Below are 19,853 nucleotides of genomic sequence, written 5' to 3'. Positions count from 1 at the left end.
TTCATGGACAGATGTCCTGACATTTTCCTTTAGAATTTACTGGTATAATTCAGAATTTATTGTTCCACCAATGATGGCAAGCCGTCCTGACCCAGATGCAGCAAAACAGGCCCAAACCATGATACTACCACCACCATGTTTCACAGATGGGATAAGGTTCTTATGCTGGAATGCAGTGTTTTCCTTTCTCCAAACATAACATTTCTCATTTAAACCAAAAAGTTCTATTTTGGTCTCATCTGTCCACAAAACATTTTTCCAATAGCCTTCTGGCTTGTCCACGTTATCTTTAGCAAACTGCAGACGAGCAGCAATGCTCTTTTTGGAGAGCAGTGGCTTTCTCCTTGCAGCCCTGCCATGCACACCATTGTTGTTCAGTGTTCTCTTGATGGTGGACTCATTAGCATTAGCCTATGTGAGAGAGGCCTTCAGTTGCTTAGAAGTTACCCTGGGGTCCTTTGTGACCTCGCCTTCTATTACACACCTTGCTCTTGGAGTGAACTTTGTTGGTTGACCACTCCTGGGGAGGGTAACAATGGTCTTAATAATGGTCACAATTGCTTCCTCCTCGGTATACAAGTGCACTTCCACGGCAGGAAAAAAACTACATTTTGCCACCTATGTAGTCCCCTATTTATACAAATAGGAGTCATTCAGGATTCAGCCATGTTTTTGCTCAGTGTTAGCAACAGTTAGAGGTTTTTAGCTTTCTCCTGAAATGTTTTATTTTATTTCTTCTTCCTCAGGGTAGTAAAACTTGTTTTCGCTGTGAACACTGTCGTTATCGCTATCCATGCTGTAAAATTAATGCTATTCTCCTGAGAAATGCTGGCAAAAATTTATAAGATTTCTGATAATCTTATGAATAAATCTTATTAAAAAAAAAGATAAATGTTGACAAAAAATGCTACTATGTTTGTTGATGTTGTGAACGAGCGAGTCGCCAGAGGTCCGTAACCCGCTCGCCAGCCAATCAGAGCGCAGGATTCGGACCGCGAAAAAAATGCGTTATTTACCAGCTGGGAGGTCCGTATTGTGAAATACTGTGACCGAGGTCTTGAAAGTACTGACCGAGACCCTCTGGGCCGAGGTCAGTATTCAAGGCCAAGGTCATGGTATTTCACCATACGGACTGACCTTAACCTGGTAAAGAATATATATTTTTTTCTTTACCAAATTCTAACAGAAAACGAGAGCGCCTGAAAGGGAAAACCGAGCCGAGCCGCCATTTTGAATCCTCGTTCACGGCTGTAATGCGAATGGCTTCCTCCTCGGTATAGAGGATTTCGGCCTATGTCATTGTTTCCATAGCGACAATATTTATGCCGCCATTTTGACGGTCACAAATATGGCGACTACCGGTAGCGATACACTGTTGATCATGACGAAGTCTCATTGTCGAGTATTTTATCCGGCCTAGATGACGCGAGTAAGAAGCGATATCACCAGAAAATCAATGATGCTGGTGTACGTGATCCGTACACGTTACCAGGCTATCTTTTTCTGGCTTTGCAGCGCGGGTGATCTTCCTGACCTGCAGTCAGGCGTGTGGGAAATACCAGGGAAAAAACATAAAAGAAAAAGGAGCGAGATGCAGAAAACACCTTCACTATCCAGCGACGTAAGGCACTTACAGGGCGAGCAGAGGGAGAGGTATTTGCAAAAATTGAGGTTAGCAGGCTTAGAGAACGACGTTTACCTGCTTCCACCAGGATTGTTCACTGACGTACGGAAGTACACCAAGCCCTCGTCTTTACCTGACTTCGGCCCACATGATCTGTATACCTATGTCGTTAAAAACCAGGCTGGGTAACATGCCTACATCAGCGGGTCGTCCCTGGAGCCGGTGGTCGCCATCTTATTACAGCTAAGGTTTGTTCACATTTTCGTTTACTTTCGGTCCTCAGGATAAACAAAATGTTATTAAATGTCATTGAAATAACTTCTTAGTCTGTTGAGACATGGCCTGTTATAAATTTGCTGTTACCAGGCAATGACCAAGAACTGTATTATTAGGGTCGGTGTAGTTGTAGCAGTGCACTAGCAGCTAGCTGTTAGCACTAGCTAATGTCAACAACATAGTAGCTGGTATGTTACTGTAGCAATGTTTACGTTCAGTCATTTGGATGACTGTTAAAACCTTTCAGCCTCAAGTTTTTCCCTTTACTGTATTTACTAGTTTACTGACCTAGCGCGCTCGCTCCCAGCCTGCCCGAGCTAGCGCGCTAGGTCAGTAAACTAGTAAATACAGTAAAGGAAAAACTTGAGACTGAAAGGTTTTAACAGTCATCCAAATGACTGAACGTAAACATTGCTACAGTAACATACCAGCTACTATGTTGTTGACATTAGCTAGCTTGACCTTCAAAATGGCGGACACCGGGGCGTCACGTGACCTGTGACGTCACGTCGAAATCCTCTATGCAAGTGCACTTCCATGGCTGGAAAAAACTACATTTTGCCGCCTATGTAGTTCCCTAAATAGGAGTCATTCAGGATTCAGCCATGGTTAGCAAGTTAGAGGTTTTTAGCTTTCTCCTGAAATGTTTTATTTTATTTCTTCTTCCTCAGGGCAGTAAAACTCGCTGTGAACACTGTCGTTATCGCTATCCATGCTGTAAAATTTAATGCTATTCTCCTGAGAAATGCTGGCAAAAATTTATAAAGACTTTTGATAATCTTATTTAAAAAAAATAAATGTTGACAAAAAATGCTACTATGTTTGTTGTTGTGAACGAGCGAGTCGCCAGAGGTCCGTATCTTAGGATACGGAGCCGCTCGCCAGCCAATCAGAGCGCAGGATTCGGACCGTGAAAAAAATAAGGTCCTTTTATTATTCGAGTCATTGGTATGGTGTGTTGCTATGACCACCTGTGAGCGCGCGCGCTTGTCAGTAGCGTCGTGTTTTGAGTCCTGCAGTGGTTTGGGACGCAGCCCTGCGCTCCTGAGAGCGGCTCTCTCCTCCCGGACTCGGTGTGAGCCGCCCTGCGGAAGCGCGGCTATCAGGGGAGGCGGGCTCGGCCGCACACATAATTGGAAAAGCGGCTGCACAACAGCCAGCCTGCTCTGTGTTTGATCTGCGAACAGGCTGCTCGGAGAAACAAAGCGACATCCGGAGAGCCGCGACCCTCACCATCCTGCTGCCCTGCTTCAGCATGAGATTCAAACGAAACGGCTCGTACACGCTGAACAGGTGAGAGAGCAGACTCGCCGACTTTTCAAAATCCTCATGGGGGAGAAAAGTGCGTGAAAGACCTTTTCAGCTGGCCGAGGGTCTGCACTGCAAAAAATGATCTCTTGTTGAGAGAAAATCTCTTTAATATGGGTGAATGTATCTATTATTTCTTATTAGAAGTTTACTAGAACTCAAATATAAGATTATTTAGCTTACTTTGAGACACTTTTACTAATTTCAAGCCTTAAATTTTCTTATTCTATTGGCAGATAATTTTGCTCATTTTAAGCATTCAATTCTAGAAAGAAGCAAAATTATCTGCCAATAGAATAAGAAAATTTAAGGCTTGAAATTAGTAAAAGCGTCTCAAAGTAAGCTAAATAATCTTATATTTGAGTTCTGGTAAACTTCTAATAAGAAATAATAGATAAATTCACCCATATTTAAAGATATTTTCTCTCAACAAGAGATCAGTGTGATGTGGTTGAAATGATAAAAACAGTGGATCCCAATTAACTGCAAACCATTTGAAATGTATGCAATTAAAGAGTTTTTGAATTGTTGATATTGTTTATCAGTTACTATAGGTTATGGGATTCATGCATCAGGCATGAGAGAGCTCAGAGTGAAAAATCTGAACTAATACTCTTGTCTTGAATTTTAATATAATAACAATGAAAGGGAATGATGGAGTGCTGAGAGATGAGTTTATGGTATTGTATGAGTGAGTGTATGAGTAGTATATGTACAGTATTAGTCAAAAGTTTGGAAACACCTTCAAATTCGATGTTTTTTCCTACATTGTAGAACAATACTGAACTCATCAAAACTATGAAATAACATATATGGAATTATATGGTAAACAAAAAAAGTGTTAAACATGTTTCGTCTTTTAGATTCTTCGAAGTTGTCACCTATTTTTTTTTTTAAATGGTATCTTCATTTTTTCATTCTACTTTTATATTTTGCATTCCATATGCACTTATATATATATATATATATATATATATATATATATATATATATATATATATATATATAATTTTTATTTATTTTTATATTGGTAAGCATAGTTTGGTCGGGCAGTTGCAAAATAAGAATTTCATTACCCAATAATAAACCGCTGTGTCTGTTATTGTGTATATGACAAATAAACAACTTGAATTTACGTTGATAACAGCTTTGCACACTCTTGGCATTATCTGAACCAGCTTCATGAGGTAGTCACCTGGAATGCTTCTCAATTAGCAGGTGTGTCTTGTCAAAAATGGAATTTATTGCCGCCTTAATGCATTTGACACCATCAACCAGTAAAGAGTAAATAATAAAAATACAGTAAATAGCCCTGTCTGACAACTGTAGTAATCCATATTATGTCAAGAACCACTCAACTAAGTAAAGAGAAATAACAGTCAGTCATTACTTCAAGACATGAAGTGTCTTTTAGTTAATTAAAATAAAGAAAAAAAAACATTGAATTTGAAGGTGTTTCCAAACTTTTGACTGGTACTGTATGAGAACAGTGAGACAGCAGTGAGGTGTGCAGTTGGAACGACTGAATGGTTGAAGGTGGGACTCCATCAAGGATCTGCTTTGAGTCCTTTCTTGTTTGCCATAGTGACGGATAGCTTGACGGACGAAGTGAGGCAAGAGTCACCATGGAACATGATGTTTGCCGATGATATTGTGATATGTGGTGAAAGTAGAAAGGAGGTTGAGCTGGGTTTGTAGAGATGGAGGGATGCATTGGAACGAAGAGGAATGAAAGTGAGCCGGAGCCGAACAGAATACATGTGCATCAATGAGGATGAGTGTAGTGAAGATGCAAGGAGTAGACGTAAAGAAAGTTGGTGAATTCAAGTACCTGGGGTCAACTGTGCAGGAAAATGGGGGCTGCGATAGTGAGGTGAGAAAGAGAGTGCAGGCAGGGTGGAGCAGTTGGAGAAGGATTTCGGGAGTCATTTGTGATAGGAAAGTCCCAGCAAAAGTGAAAGGTAAGATGTATAAGACAGTAGTGAGACCAGCTGTGATGTATGGATTGGAGACCGTACCCTTAACGAAGAGACAGGACGCAAAGTTGGAGGTGGCGGAGTTGAGGATGTTAAGGTTTGCGATGGGAGGTTGGACAGGATAAGGAACGAGCACATCAGAGGGACAGCATGGGAATTAAGCTAAGAGAGATGAGACTGAGATGATATGGGCACATCCTGAGAAGAGATGCAGAGCATGTTGGAAGGAGAATGTTGAGGATGGAGCTGCCAGGCAAATGAAAACGAGGAAGGCCAAAGAGGAGATACATGGATGTGGTGAGAGAGGACATGAAAGTGGCAGGTGTAGTAGAGAAGGGTGCGGAAGACGGAGCAATGGAGACGAAAGATCCGCTGTGGCGACCCCTAATTGGGAGCAGCCAAAAGAACAAGAACAATTAAAGCCGCAAGCGGCCTCGACGGGCCCTCGCGCCAGCGGCCAAGGGGGGCGGGGGCATGCGTCCCCGCGAAAAACCTTCCACAGCTTCTTCGGCAAGAGACAGTACTCCCACAATGGCGACAAAGCACAGAATCGGACACAGAGTACACGGTGCGCTGAGATGTTGTCATGGACAGAAAATTTTATGCTATGGCTCCCCAACCAAATTAATGTATTTACCTCCTCAGTCACCAAGCTACAGCTACATAGGATTGTCTTCTGTTAGACATCTATTAGTCTGTATGTAACGCTACAACACTTGCTCCCGACTGCCTACCCATTCCCCACAAGTCATGTGTGTTTAAGGCAACCAAAACAACATACTCCTGGTGCCTCATGATTGTAAACACCTCTCCTGCAACTGATACAGCGCAATGAGCGCCCCCAGTGGTGAAAGTTCACCAAATTTGGTATACATGTCAAGGGACCTATGAAGAGTTGTTGTGTCAAGTTTGATCAAGTTTGACCAATCAGAAGCCGAGATATAAAATGTTGCCTGAAAACAGCGCCCCCAGTGGCAAAAGTTTACAAAATTTGGGAGATATGTCAGGTGACCTGTTAAGAGTGTGCCTATCAAGTTTGGTCAAGATTGAGTAAATAGAAGATGAGATATTGATTTTTGAAGAAAAAATGTTTTGGTTTTTCCCATGTCAGAAGGTGGCGCTATGCTGTACATGAGCGATTATGTGTTGGAAAAATAAATGTCTACAACAGCAACGTACTATCACAAGGTAGTGGTGTGAAGGAAAAGCATTAAGGAATTATTTACCAAAAACCCGTTTTGGAGCAATTGCGTCGGCCAAAAACAGCGCCCCCCCATGGACGAAAATTCCCAAAATGGGGTATACATGACATGGGAGGTAGTAAGAGGGTGGCCGTGAAGTTTGACCAAATTTGAGGAAAGATTGGATATTTTGCCCAAAAATAGCGCCCCCAGTGGCGAAATATCACAGAATTTGGGTAGCATGTCACAAGCCCAATGAGTGATTTGCGTGTGAAGTATGAGCAGTTTTGAGCAATTAGAAGATTTGTTATGAATTTTTAAGCATGTAAAATTTTGCATTGAAAATTGATTGACGTATAACTTCTGAACTGCTTATCCTACGTGAAACCTATTTAGGAACTTTTGTCAGCCATGTCTGTAGATGATGTCTATCAATTTTGGTGACATTCCTATGAACGGCCTAGGAGGAGTTGCGCCGTCTTCGTGGCCATGCATTTCGCACAAAAGTGAAATTACCTCACTTCCTGTTGGGCGTGGCTAATGCATTGGCATTACATTTTTGTCCGGCTTAGTGAGATACATATGCGTACCAAATGGCATGCCACTACTGCAAACTACATGGCAACCAGGCACCTTTATGCGGGAGGCCAAAATCACAACGACTTAGGGGGTGCTAAAGAGGCCCTGAGGCCCGCCTGGATCTGGGCTTCTGGTTCTCAGTAGCGGTGGCAGTCTAAGAAAAAGGAGCCAAATTTCGTGCGTTGTCGACCATGGCAAGCGCCCCAAAAAGGGTCTTGTAAAGAGTTTGCTAGCCAAGTTTGACAAATCAGAAGCTGCAATATCATTTTTGCCATAACCAGCACCCCCAGGGGCGAAAGTGCACAAAATTTGGCGTATATGTCAGGTGAGCTATGAAGAGTTTGCGTATGAAGTTTGATGACAATTGAGTAAATAGAAGATGAGATATAGATTTTTGAAGAATAAATTTTATGGTTTTTCCCGTGTCAGTAGGTGGCGCTATGCTGTACATGAGCGATTATGAGTTGGAAAAATAAGTGTCTACAACAGCAACGTACTATCACAAGGTAGTGGTGTGAAGGGAAAGCATTATGGAATAATTTACCAAAAACCCGTTTTGGAGCAATTGCGTCGGCCAAAAACAGCGCCCCCCATGGACGAAAATTCCCAAAATGTGGTATACATGACATGGGAGGTAGTAAGAGGGTGGCCGTGAACTTTGACCAAATTTGAGGAAAGATTGGATTTTTTGCCCAAAAATAGCGCCCCCAGTGGCGAAATATCACAGAAATTGGGTAACATGTCAGAAGCCCAATGAGTGATGTGCGTGTGAAGTATGAGCAGTTTTGAGCAACTAGAAGATTTGTTATGAATTTTTAAGCATGTAAAATTTTGCATCGAAAATTGATTGACGTATAACTTCTGAACGGTTTATGCTACGTGAAACGTATTTAGTAACTTTTGTCAGCCATGTCTGTAGATGATGTGTATCAATTTTGGTGACATTCCTATGAACGGTCTAGGAGGAGTTGCGCCGTCTTCGTGGCCATGCATTTCGCACAAAAGTGAAATTACCTCACTTCCTGTTGGGCGTGGCTAATGCATTGGCATTACATTTTTGTCCGGCTTAGTGAGATACATATGCGTACCAAATGGCATGCCACTACTACAAACTACATGGCAACCAGGCACCTTAATGCGGGAGACCAAAATCACAACGACTTAGGGGGCGCTATAGAGGCCCTGAGCCCCGGCCAAGTTTGGGCTTTTGGTTCTGAGTAGCGGTGGCAATTCTCGGAACTGGTGCCAAATTTCGTGCGTTTTCACCCATGGCAAGCGCCCCGAAAATGGCCCAACAGCGGAGAAAAATAAAGAAGACGGAATAATAATAATAATAGTGAACTCTTACAAGAACAATAGGGCCTTCGCCCTATAGGGCTCGGGCCCTAATTAAAGGGAAGTCTTAAATCAGATTTTGAGCTGAAAAATCTCATACCTGAATATTGTATACATACAGAGACCCACAGAAAATAACACAAGTGATGCTTTAGAAGAACGTTTATCATTTCTTAAAATAGTCACAGTGAATGAAAGTATTATTGGATTGCATCAAATGTTTTCCTTCTGTAAGCTCATGTAAGAGAACTATAATATATATAAATTAAAATTTTAATAAGATTTAACCAAAATAGTAACAACTCAATTAAATAAATACTGCACTGTCGTAATTAGTACTACTAAAAAGCATCTCTATCACTAAACACTTTCCAGCAGAATTTTTAAAAAGCACTAGAAATCCTATCAAAATCCATTAGAATGCATCAAAGGAATTTGCTCATTTGCAAATTTGACTGAAAGTTTTCAAACAAAATTTAAAAATGGCACTATAAATACTACCATACTATCAATGTACTCCACAAAGAAATTCACTCGAATGCAAAATTTTAGTACGACCAAAATACACTCACTAGTAATCTTTCACTTAAAACCTCAAAACTCGATCAAAATCAATCACTTTCCAGATAATTCACTTGTAAACTTTCACTTAAAACTTTCAAACATAAATTCAAAATAGCACTAAGACATGACCACGCTATTCAAATCCACTCACCAAACAAATTCTGTCATGCAAAATTTCACTAAACACTTTAGAAGTTGTACAGTTTGTTTCTGAAATGGTACGGAAGACTAGTTTAATTTCACACTCAAATGTCCATTATATTTTGATTTAAGGTATCTTTACCTTAAAATGTGTAACTGGCTGGTCGAACATTTTGCTTATCCATGGAAATTCATTCTCCCATGCAGCCTGGTATTTGCATTCATATTTTTGCCATTTGGCATTGGGTTTAGTGACCATGATGAATGACTGCTTGTAAAAAATGTCGGACAGCCTGGGTGAATCGTACATTACGGAAGTGACTGTTCTGTTCGTTGATCGGTTAAAAATCAGTTGACGTCAGCAGTGTTTCTCATACGATTCTGATTGGACATAATCGGGAGTGTTTTTAATTTGGCGGTAGGGATTTCCCAAAACCGGGAGATTATCCAGTTTTTAACAAATACGATCGAGAGGCGGGAGACAGAGGCTAAAATCGTGAGCCTCCCGCCGAAATCGGGAGGGTTGGCAAGTATGAGAGATGTCAAGCTGTCTGTCGGTCGTCTTATTCACTGGCGGGTTGGAGCAGGAGCCCAGGGCCACAGTCACACTGTTTTAAAGCCTGTCAACTTTCTTAATCATTATATACATTTACATCTGTAGCCTTTATATCCGTTTATAAGTGAGAACGTGGTGCGTTCACTCGGGCCGTAATTTGTTGACATTGCAGCGTTTCGAAGTCTCTTACGCGCGCACACAGAGAGAGAGAGAAAGCTTTGACTTGTTTGAGAAGTTTAAAAAAAATACTTGTCTTCACCTAATTATCCCTGTTTCTCCACTAGTTTTGGTTGAGCTGCTAGTTTTTGGTGACCTGAATAAATCTAGTCCACTTGCTCTGAGTGTTTTCTCTTTTGAAGTTAAACGAAACCGAGCTGAGAACACTCCTCAGCATCCTCCAGTCCATCCTTCCATCATGGCTTTTCTGTCAGATTTTCTTTTACAAACCTATTTAACACTTAAGTTCAAAGTGTTTGTCATATGTACAGTAAGGACATGTTGTCTTGCACAATGAAATTCTTAGTTTGCTGTCCACCATGAATGCCAATTACAAATAAATAGGCAGACGGGCGGCGTAGTGGTTACTGTTGCCTCACAGCAAGAAGGTTCTGGGTTCGAGCCCAGAGGCTAGCGAGGGCCTTTCTGTATGGAGTTTGCATGTTCTCTCTGGGTGCTCCAGTTTCCATCACAGTCCAAAGACATGCAGGTTAGGCTAATTGGTGGCTCTAAACTGACCGTAGGTGTGAATGAGAGTGTGAATGGTTGTTTCTCTCTGTGTCAGCCCTGTGATGACCTGGTGTACCCTGCCTCTTGCCCGTAGTCAGCTGGGATAGGCTCCAGCTTGCCTGCGACCCTGTAGGACAGGATAAGCGGTTACAGATAATGGATGGATGGATAAATGGGCAGAAGAAATAATACAAAGTAAAGCAGAGGTGGACAGTAATGAAATACATTTACTTGAGTACTGTACTTAAGTACACTTTGAGTATCTGTACTTTTACTTGAGGTTTTTTTTTTTTGGGAAACTTATGACTTCACTACATTTGAAAGCCAAATATTGCGCTTTTCACTCCACTACATTTCTTTCAAGGTCTTCATTACTATAAAGCAGCCTTGAAAGTGGATGTTTTTTTCACTTTTCTTTTCTAAAACCTGGTTGATTTTTTTTTTTTCGCAGGTGACACTGAGACAGTCTATCAGTAATCACTAGGGTCACGTCACATCCATAGACTGGATAAAATCAAGTTTAATGATTTCTCAGCAGCGTTATTTAACACAATCAGTTGATAGCAGAGTGGAACGAGGCGGTTTTTCTGAGGAACGCGCACACTCATGGCTATACCTAGAACCCAGGTTTCGGTTTTCTAAAAGGATTAAAAATTCGTTTTGTTTTAAATGTTTGCTTTGTTTGCTGAAAACGGAGCACATCACGGCCTACAAAAACCCGCCGTCCAACCTGCGGAAGCATATTGAGGTCTGTAAACACTTTATTCCAAGAGAAAGCTTTCAATGAAGTTGTCTGTGCTTTTAGCGCTAGCGGTAACGTTGCAATAATGATGCAGTCTGGTTAGTCAAATGACTTTCTATGGATTTGCCCAACAAGTTGCCATCGCCTTGTCCACGGCTAGCATTAACATATAGCTAGTTAACTTGGACACTGTTAGTTAGCGTGTAAAAACAGAGACTTATGCTAGCATGAATAACATCAACTTATCTGAAGTCCTTTCAGAAGTGTTTTAGCATAATCTTGCCAAATAAACAGAATGTAGAAATCTGTTTTTTAAAGGTGTTTATTCAACAGGTTCTACAAGATGGTCAGTAAATCCAGTAGGTTGCTTCAGAGGGGTTAGGTTTTATAAACGCTGTGGCAATAATACAACAATGCATTCACAGAAAATGTACTTTTAATACTTTTAGTTTTAATAGCAAGTACTTCAACTTCAGTAAAAATTTGACTGGACAACTTTCACTTGTATCGGAGTAACGTTTGACCAGTGGAGTCTGTACTTTGACTTAAGTAATGAAGTTGGGTACTTTGTCCATCTCTGAAGTAAAGGCAATATAGTGCAAAATAAAAGCAAAAAAAACCCACCCAGTATAGTACAAAATAAAGGTATAGGTAGTGTAATCCAAAAATAAGGCAATGATCGGACGTAGCAGCAAAAGGGCAGTAATATGTAAACAGTCTAAAAATCTCATTCTCACATCTTTTAAAACCCAAGTCACATACCGTACATGCTCCTGCCCTGCTTCACTGTTCACTGTTTTACTTTTCCCTTATAATTTCTAACTTCTTAACACCATGATCTTTCTGATGCTTTTACATTTGCATCCATCTGGTCAGAACATGTTTTAAACTATATCCTAATAGTCTAGTGTTCCTGTTTCAGATCCCTTTTTTTTTTTTTTTTTGTCCCTGTAAGATGAGAAATCCACCTGATTTCAGTTGTTTTCCAAAAAAGTGTATGTGGCTCAGTGTGTATTGTTAGCACACATCTTACTGTATGTGGAAAGTGGTTTATCAGTTTTGATAAAACACTCAGTACGTTTACATGCACGTCCAAATCGAGCTACTGTCAGTAATCGAGCAAAGGGTCCCAGCAGGGGTGCCAGAGAAATCCAATCCTACATGCACAAGTGAAATCGGGCTATTGTGCACCCGAGCCACACATGGCACTACACGCCCCATCGTGTTGGTACACGTCCGGTTGCCGTCATGAAGAAAAGCTATAGTGTTGCCAGATACTGCTGACGTATTCCAGCCCAAAACATGTTCAAATCTGCTAAAATGCACTTAAAACCCCCCAATCTGGCAACATTGGCAGTTCCGTGTTCAAGCTGTTAGGCTTGCTCTAACAGACTGTATGGCTACAAACTGTCCGGCGCAGACCACTGTTTTGTAAGACAACTTATTTTGCACAATATTTTTCTAAAGTCCATTTTTTGCTTACAAAAAAATTTTTTTTTTTGCGCTTACAATTTAACTTGTGTCTTAATAAACACACAAAAAGTTCAATTGTTTTGTTTTTATTGACATTCTTCAGATGTTGGACATATATTTGTGTGTATATACACGCGCGCGCATACACACAAATACAATGACTTGTTTATGTACACAATTCACAGCTATGCAACAGCTGTACAGATGTATTTGGTGATACAGTAAGTGAGGCTAAATTTTAACAGTGCAAACAATGCCACAAAAAGAAAAGATTCATGCTGTTGTCATGATTAGTTGTCACGCCGACCGAGGCTGTTGTGTTTCCCTTGTGGTCTCGTCACTCGTCACTTCCGGAAGGGGCAGTGCTGAAGTAAGTAGCTCGAATACGTAGCTCAATAGGGTTTACATGCACTAAGTAGCTCGGCAGAAATCGCATAATCTAGGGCCCAATCCCAATTCTAATTTCTGCGCCTTCCCCTCCGCCTTCCCCTTGGCCCTTCCCCTTGAAACTGAGCTACAAGGGATAGGGCTTGAAATTCAACCCTTACGTATTGGGATAGCCCTTCAACGATCGCATACGTCATCGCGTACCTCCGTCAGCGTTTACGTTAGCAAAACGCGACCAAATGCGTCATTGGCTGCGACCAGCCGCTACAGTCAGAGCCAGAAATCTCTGCTGGCAGGGTGTGATTTGTTAACTAACACCACTGAATGGGATATCTTTGGCGCTTCGTGCACCACATCCAACAGAATGAGGTGTCAGAACACTCATGTAAACAATAAAAGCAAGAATAACAGAACAAAACGTACGCAGTAAAGCAACCGAAAACAATACTCACTCCCAAAGCTTTTTAGCAGCAGCTTGGATTTCAGAAATCGCTGCTCATTCTCAGCTCGAAAGCGAATCAAGCGGCGTGTTTCCTCTGGATAACAACTTAAAACACGTAAATAATGGAGAAAATACATTTATGACAATCTTTCGCCGCGGGAACCGCCATCTTTCTGAAATCCGCATGAAATCTCGCTGAAATCCGCATGGCATTGTGGGAAATCACTCAAACCCCTTCGTTCGGAGTCAGCTCCAGGAAAATCTCCGTTTGGAGGGGTACAGAAGCCCTACCCCTTCCCCTACCCCTCCGCGTTAACTGGGATTGGGATACCCCTACCCCTTCACGTGAACGCGCAAAATGGAGGGGAAGGGCCAAGGGGTAGGTCCAAGGGGTGAAATGGGATTCGGCCTAGGTCGTGTAGCTCGATTCCGAGAAATCAAGTTCGGTTCAATTTCAGCCGAATTAAGGTGTATACATGGCATTTTGAACTTCGATTTCAGTCGAGCAACGGCAGAAATTCGATTCTCTCTATGTGCATGTAAACGCACTGACTGTTCTTCGGACGGTGATGTCATCCCAGCTCTAATCTCCAGGCTGTAGCAGCAGCAGCAGCAAGAAGCTGTAATCGTTCCTGCTCTGCAATGAAGGGGAGCATCTTTCAAATGTATATTAATCATTTTGTCCTTGTTCTCCTGGGAGTTTTTGCTGTCATCCAGGCATTTACTGTTGTCTTGATTGTGAACACTTACTGAGATCACTAAGGGAGAGTGGGAGCACTGTTTGCTCCACACATTTGCTCTAGTTTTTGACTCATGATGGATGGGGTCGGTTCAAACATATCAGGACGTTAATACTGTAGGAGATGCATTTTTTTTAACCAATCATTTTATTATACTTTACAAACTATTTTGCAGTTATGCCATCAACTGTAGAAAACATGGACAGCATATTGTCTCAAAAAAAAAAAGTGAAGCCACCACAGGTGTAGTGCCCCTGCTGGCTGGCTGCAGTACAGTTTTTAGCCACGCCCATTCCCATGTGTTTCAATGACGAAATAGGCTATTTTCCACATCATTTGTCTAAAGTGTCTAATTTGGTTCGTTAATTTTCGTTATTCTGGTATCTGCACATTTTTCTTTAAAAAGATTTCCCCCAGAAATTAGTTCTAAAAATTTTATTCCACTATATTGTCAGAAGGCGTGGCTGCACTTGGGAATGAATGAGACCCGCTGTAGCCAGCTAACCTCATACATGTCAACTTATACGGATTGTCCGGAAATTATACGGATTTTAGCTCTTTTCAAGGGCGTACGGGCGTATAAACAAAGTCTTACGGATTTTCAGTATTTTCTGACCTAAATTTATTTTGTGTATCTTACTTGAACATCGTCAGCTGATCGTCGCAAAAACATAAAAAAGCTCGATTTATAGACAAAGAACAGCGTGTATGCAGGGGCAGATAACCCAGACTATGTGAAACCGGATGTTTATTCCTCAAGCCTCGTGCAGTATCGCGACTGCGAGACTTCGCTTGTTCAGGTCATGCGCACGATCTGCATTTAAACGCACCAAACAGTCATTGTTCGAACGATTTTCTCATTGTGCAGAGCGACATTGTTTACACCTGAGAGATTTTGAATAGCGTCTGCTGAGTGAAAGAATGGGAACACCGAGAAAGAAAATGAGATACGATGGGCGGTATCTTCCTGAATGGAAGGAGACATTTAATGGTGTCATTGTTCAGGCGAAAAATAATGTAAATGTGTATTGTACAAATGTACATCAAAATAAAAGTTTGGTGCGATTCAAAGGCTATAAGGATTTTATGTTGATTTTATGGATTTCTTCCTCTGATACTACAGGTGGACACCCAAAGGGGTTGACATGTATGTAACCTCGTCACAGAATTTGCCATCATTATTTGAACTTTTCCAGACACAAGTACTAATATAGACTGCTAGCCATTTCTGTTAAAAAGTTTGAAACATTGAAAGGTTTCCGAGGAAAAGGCTAGTTTAATCGTGCTAGCTACTTGGCCATAATGGCTAGGTTCGCCTTAATGGCTATGCTATTTCAGTCTTAACGACAGCCAACTTTTGAAATTTGTGCAAAAGCAATTTGTTCGTCAAAAGCCAGATGTTTGTGTGAAAACATGCACTACCAATAGGATGGATTTTATAAGTAATGTAGTTGGTTTACAGTGTACTCGGAATAGCCATGTGTCCTACATAATGAGTTATTAATTCACAGTGCACTGCCAGAGCATTCTGCACCAATATGATTAACGAATTTCCAGTTCATATCCATGTCATGAATGTCCTCCTTAGACGCTTCTGGATTAATGAAATGTCTCCAGCTGAAAAATAATTAAGCTCTTTGGATAGATGGAAGATTGGGTCCAGTAATGCGCTGGACGTTGGGGGTGGGCGGGCGTACCAGATGAGTAATGGCCCTTTTCCACTACCCTTTTTCAGCTCACTTCAGCTCGCTTCAGCTCACTTCAGCCCGACACGGCTCGCGTTTCGACTACCAAAAACCAGCACGACTCAGCTCGTTTCAGCCCTGCTTAGCCCCTAAAACTCGCACCGTTTTGGAGTGGGGCTGAAGCGAGCCAAACCGTGCCGACTGAGGTTGGGGGCGTGAGCAGACACTCCCCTGTGCACTGATTGGTGAGGAGGAGTGTCCTCACACGCCCCGCGAGCGCGCTGGGATCTGTAAACACCGCAAACCCGGAAGAAGAATAATTATGAATTACGAGAATTTCTGAAGCCTTATGCGCCTCGCCTCATCTATACGCTCTTGCCAGTATCTGTTGGCGTTGTCGGTGACAACAAGCCACAGCACCAAGACCAGCAACACTAACGACTCCATGTCCTCCATGTTTATTGTTTACTATTCGGGTCGTGAGACTACTGCTTAAAAGATCACTGAATCAGTGACATACAGAGCATCGTGGACGAGTTCGCGGAGCGCAAGGCTTGTCGTATGCCCTTCAAATAATGCGCGCAGTAGGCTATTGATGTTTTATTATGAGCCATGTACAGTATGTCACCTAATGTTTTTTTGTTTCTGAGTTACATGTTCGTTTGAAGGACTTAATGTACAAAATAACGTTGCACCCCGTAGTGTTGAAATTGGTAAACACAGTGCATTCAGTGAGGTTTGCACCGCCCTCCTTTTATTTCTGACTCTTCCTGTCACCGTTGCAACCTCTGAGCGCTCATTCGTATGCCCTTCAAATAATGTGCGCAGTATAGGCTATTGATGTTTTATTATGAGCCATGTACAGTATCCTAATGTTTTTTGTTTCTGAGTTACATGTTCGTTTGAAGGACTTGATGTACTAAATAACATAGTTGCACCCGGTAGTGTTGAAATTGGTAAACACCGCAGTTGCGGACATTTTGTAGCCTAAAATGATGTTATGATAAGCTTTAATAAAGGGCCCGGTCATTTGCCCCGCCCCCGGCCCGGCTCTGACTTGTTCCGCCACTGTCACTGATGTCACTGTTTGCGCTGCTTAACGACATCACCTGATGTCCACCCACTTTCGCTAACTCCACCCAATGTGTCCACCCACTTCCAGCCAGCACGGTTCAGCGCGGTTGTAGTCGAAATGCAACTCCAACAGCCCCGCTCAGCTCGACTCGGCACGGCACGGCTCAGCCGCGTTTGTAGTGGAAAAGCGGCATAAGTGTACCTGACTTCTATTCTCATCTCAACCACAACGACTCTGGCTTCAAATTTGAGAACATGATGGAGGTATTTTAGCTTCCGTTCTACAGAATAGGCATCAGTGGAGCCACATACAATGTTTGCACCAAATGAAGCTCTTTCTTTGCTAAAATATATTCTTGAGTGCATAAATGTTTGGCATAAGGTGATGCCCAAAGCCATAAAGTCAATCACGTAAACAACAGCTGATGGGTTAGGATTGGATCATCCTTGGTCCATGAAGTTTTCCAGGAAGGAAACCACTGTCTTGTGTTTTGTTAAATATCTTAACTATTACTCTTGGCAACCCTGTTACAACTCAACCTCACACTTTTAGCCATCTTGAAATCTAATCTAATAATCACCAGCTTAGCACAGTAAACCATTAATCTTGTTAACTGATGATCAACTCAGCAGTGGCTTGACAAAACCAGCATATTTTGGTTTTGTTTGCAAGCAAACGTGCACACATTCAAAATCTACTACTTTTTATATCTCATGCAGAGCTGAGTGTCCATACTGTAGCTTGTTGCTGATTAGAGATTGATAGCGTTACAACCAGGGCTTTGAACCGGAATTTTTTTCCTATTGGTTCGTTCCGAACAGAAACGGAATTTTAACGTTTCCAGTTTTGGGTTCCACCATTAAATAGACGTTCCCGAACCGGTTAGAACAAAAAAATTTCGTTCCCGGAACGGTTAATTACGTTCCCTGTCAGCTGTTTAACAAATGGCTATAAAATTATGTCTCTGTCTCATCCAGCTTAAGCCAAATGTAGGCTAATTCTATTACAACCTTCATTAAATAAGACAAGAAATAATTCAAAACAATTATTATTTCAAATGTTGGTGATTTGGATTCTCAGTATGTCTTCCCATCTACACAAACAGAAAAAGTGCCAAAAATGAAAGATAATTCGTTTAGTGTGTTACCAAAGGCTACCGCATGACGTCACCGCGCCGCGAGATTTTGTTAGGCGCCATATTGGAAGTACACATCTATGCAAGTACATACATTCATAACAAACTACAGCTGAAATGTAGCCAGGGCCGGTTCTGCCCTAATCTGGACCTGGGTGCAACATCGCGCAAACCCCCCCCCCCCCCCCCCCCAAAAAAAAAAAAAAACAGTCTAAACATTTTATATCAACTATTTTAACTAAATGGGCTATAATAAATAAGCCTGCAGGCAGCCACGGCGGGCTGCCTCAGAAAAGTAACCATTCAATGACAACTGAAAGCCTGCAGCCACGGCGGGCTGCCTCAGAAAAGTAACCATTTGTCCTACCTTAAAACTCCGTTTTGCATTTTCTGCCTCCTTTTTTGTATTTTCGACCCTCCGTTTATTTTCTTTCCTTTTCTGAAAACCCGATTTGTGTCCAGACATTTTGTTCTGCTACCAACGAACTAACTCGTCAGGTCTCGTCTCTCGAGCCCGCGATGATTCCCGTGGGAAGGGCAACAATTGATACATTTTTATAAACAGCCAATAGGGAGGTTGCAACGTTCAGGCTCTTCTTTGCTCAGACACTCAGTAATGCAATTACTCACTTATTATCACATGGAGACGTGATAGTAGTCCACCTTCCCGCTCTCTCCATTCAGTCAGCGAACGTCACACAGGAAGTGAACCCCAGCGGGTCATAGAAACTTGCGCAGGAGAAGAATGACTATTTGTAGGCTACAGAAACTTTGAGGAACGAAATAAAAACCGGTATTAACCGGTTACCATTATTTTTAATAAGCGTTTCTGTTCCGGAACATAAAAAATAAAAGTTTCTGGTTTCGTTTCTGTTCCATGTGAAATAGAAAAAGTTCCCGGTTTTCGTTTTCGTTCCTTGAACCGGTTCAAAGCCCTAATTACAACCGACCCCACTCTCCCCTTCATTAGTGATGGAAACAATACTAAAGTGTTTGTCTATTAAGAAGCATAGACAGTTAACGCTCCCTTTAGTGACCTGCAATTAAAAAAGAATGACATTTTGTTTCAAAGGCTTATCATTTTGTTCATTAGGATGCAAAACAGAGGGAAATGTGTTAATGCTCTTTTTTAAAAAATTTTTTTAAATTTTTTTTAATAAACGTTCGGTGCTCATACTGATACATGGTGCATGATATGATGCATCAATGTTCTATTTCTGTCAGGGGTTGCACCTGATAGATGATGCACTTCAAAATTATTTGCATCTTCAAGAGGAGGTTTTCTCTGTAGTTAAGCTAAAAAATCTCTGGAGACTGTTCATCACTACAGGTAAAATGCAAGTAGGCATGTTTTTACCTGATGTATTTATGGGTAGATAACGTATTTTGAGTAAAGTTCTGTATGGCTTTGTCTTGCATCAGTTTTCTGTTAGCACAGATGCATTCGTATTATTGTATGCTAATGTTTAAATTAATTCATGCTTTTTGTTTGTTGCTTTTTTTAATATTTGTGATTTTTATTTGAAACTCATGCTAGTGCTTGCTGTTAGAATCTACTGGGCAAACACACCAAGAAGGGGAGGGGGGGAAAAAAATTAGAGAAGCACCAAAAAGACAGTAAAAATTCAGTACGATGCCTGACCCTGACTGCTCTGTCTGCAGTGACTAGTCAGCAGTTTGCTGCAAGTATTCTTTGCCATCCTAATGGTCCCGCCTCAAGTGTCTGAGCCAGCGAGAGAGAGGAATAGAAAGGATGAGGGGCGGGAGGTAAAGAGATACCAACAAAAACACACAGAAGATTGAAAGAAAGAGATATACTAAGATACTGAGGCAGAGTCAAAGAGGGGAGGTAAAAAGGGAGGGAGGGTGTGTGTGTGTGTGTGTGTGTGTGTGTGTGTGTGAGAGAGA

The 19,853-nt window shown here is 41.6% G+C and overlaps 1 protein-coding gene across 2 annotated transcripts in view; it reads left to right on the top strand.

Annotated features, from left to right (window-relative positions):
• Positions 1-19,853, top strand: part of mob2a (MOB kinase activator 2a) — a 119,170-nt gene that overhangs the window by 62,980 nt on the left and 36,337 nt on the right. The window contains exon 1 of one of the 2 annotated variants that reach the window (XM_060915053.1): positions 3,012-3,193. The exons of the other annotated variant lie outside the window; for it this stretch is intronic. Coding sequence (XP_060771036.1) covers positions 3,156-3,193 — 38 coding nt within the window. The 5' untranslated portion in view covers positions 3,012-3,155. Of the gene's footprint in view, positions 1-3,011; positions 3,194-19,853 lie in introns of those variants that run through there. 2 annotated transcript variants of the gene reach the window in all.

Source organism: Neoarius graeffei, chromosome 2, assembly GCF_027579695.1.
Source record: "Neoarius graeffei isolate fNeoGra1 chromosome 2, fNeoGra1.pri, whole genome shotgun sequence".
NCBI classification, from domain to species: domain Eukaryota; kingdom Metazoa; phylum Chordata; class Actinopteri; order Siluriformes; family Ariidae; genus Neoarius; species Neoarius graeffei.
Note: the sequence above shows the minus strand (reverse complement) of the source record. Positions and strands in the feature narration are given on the sequence as shown.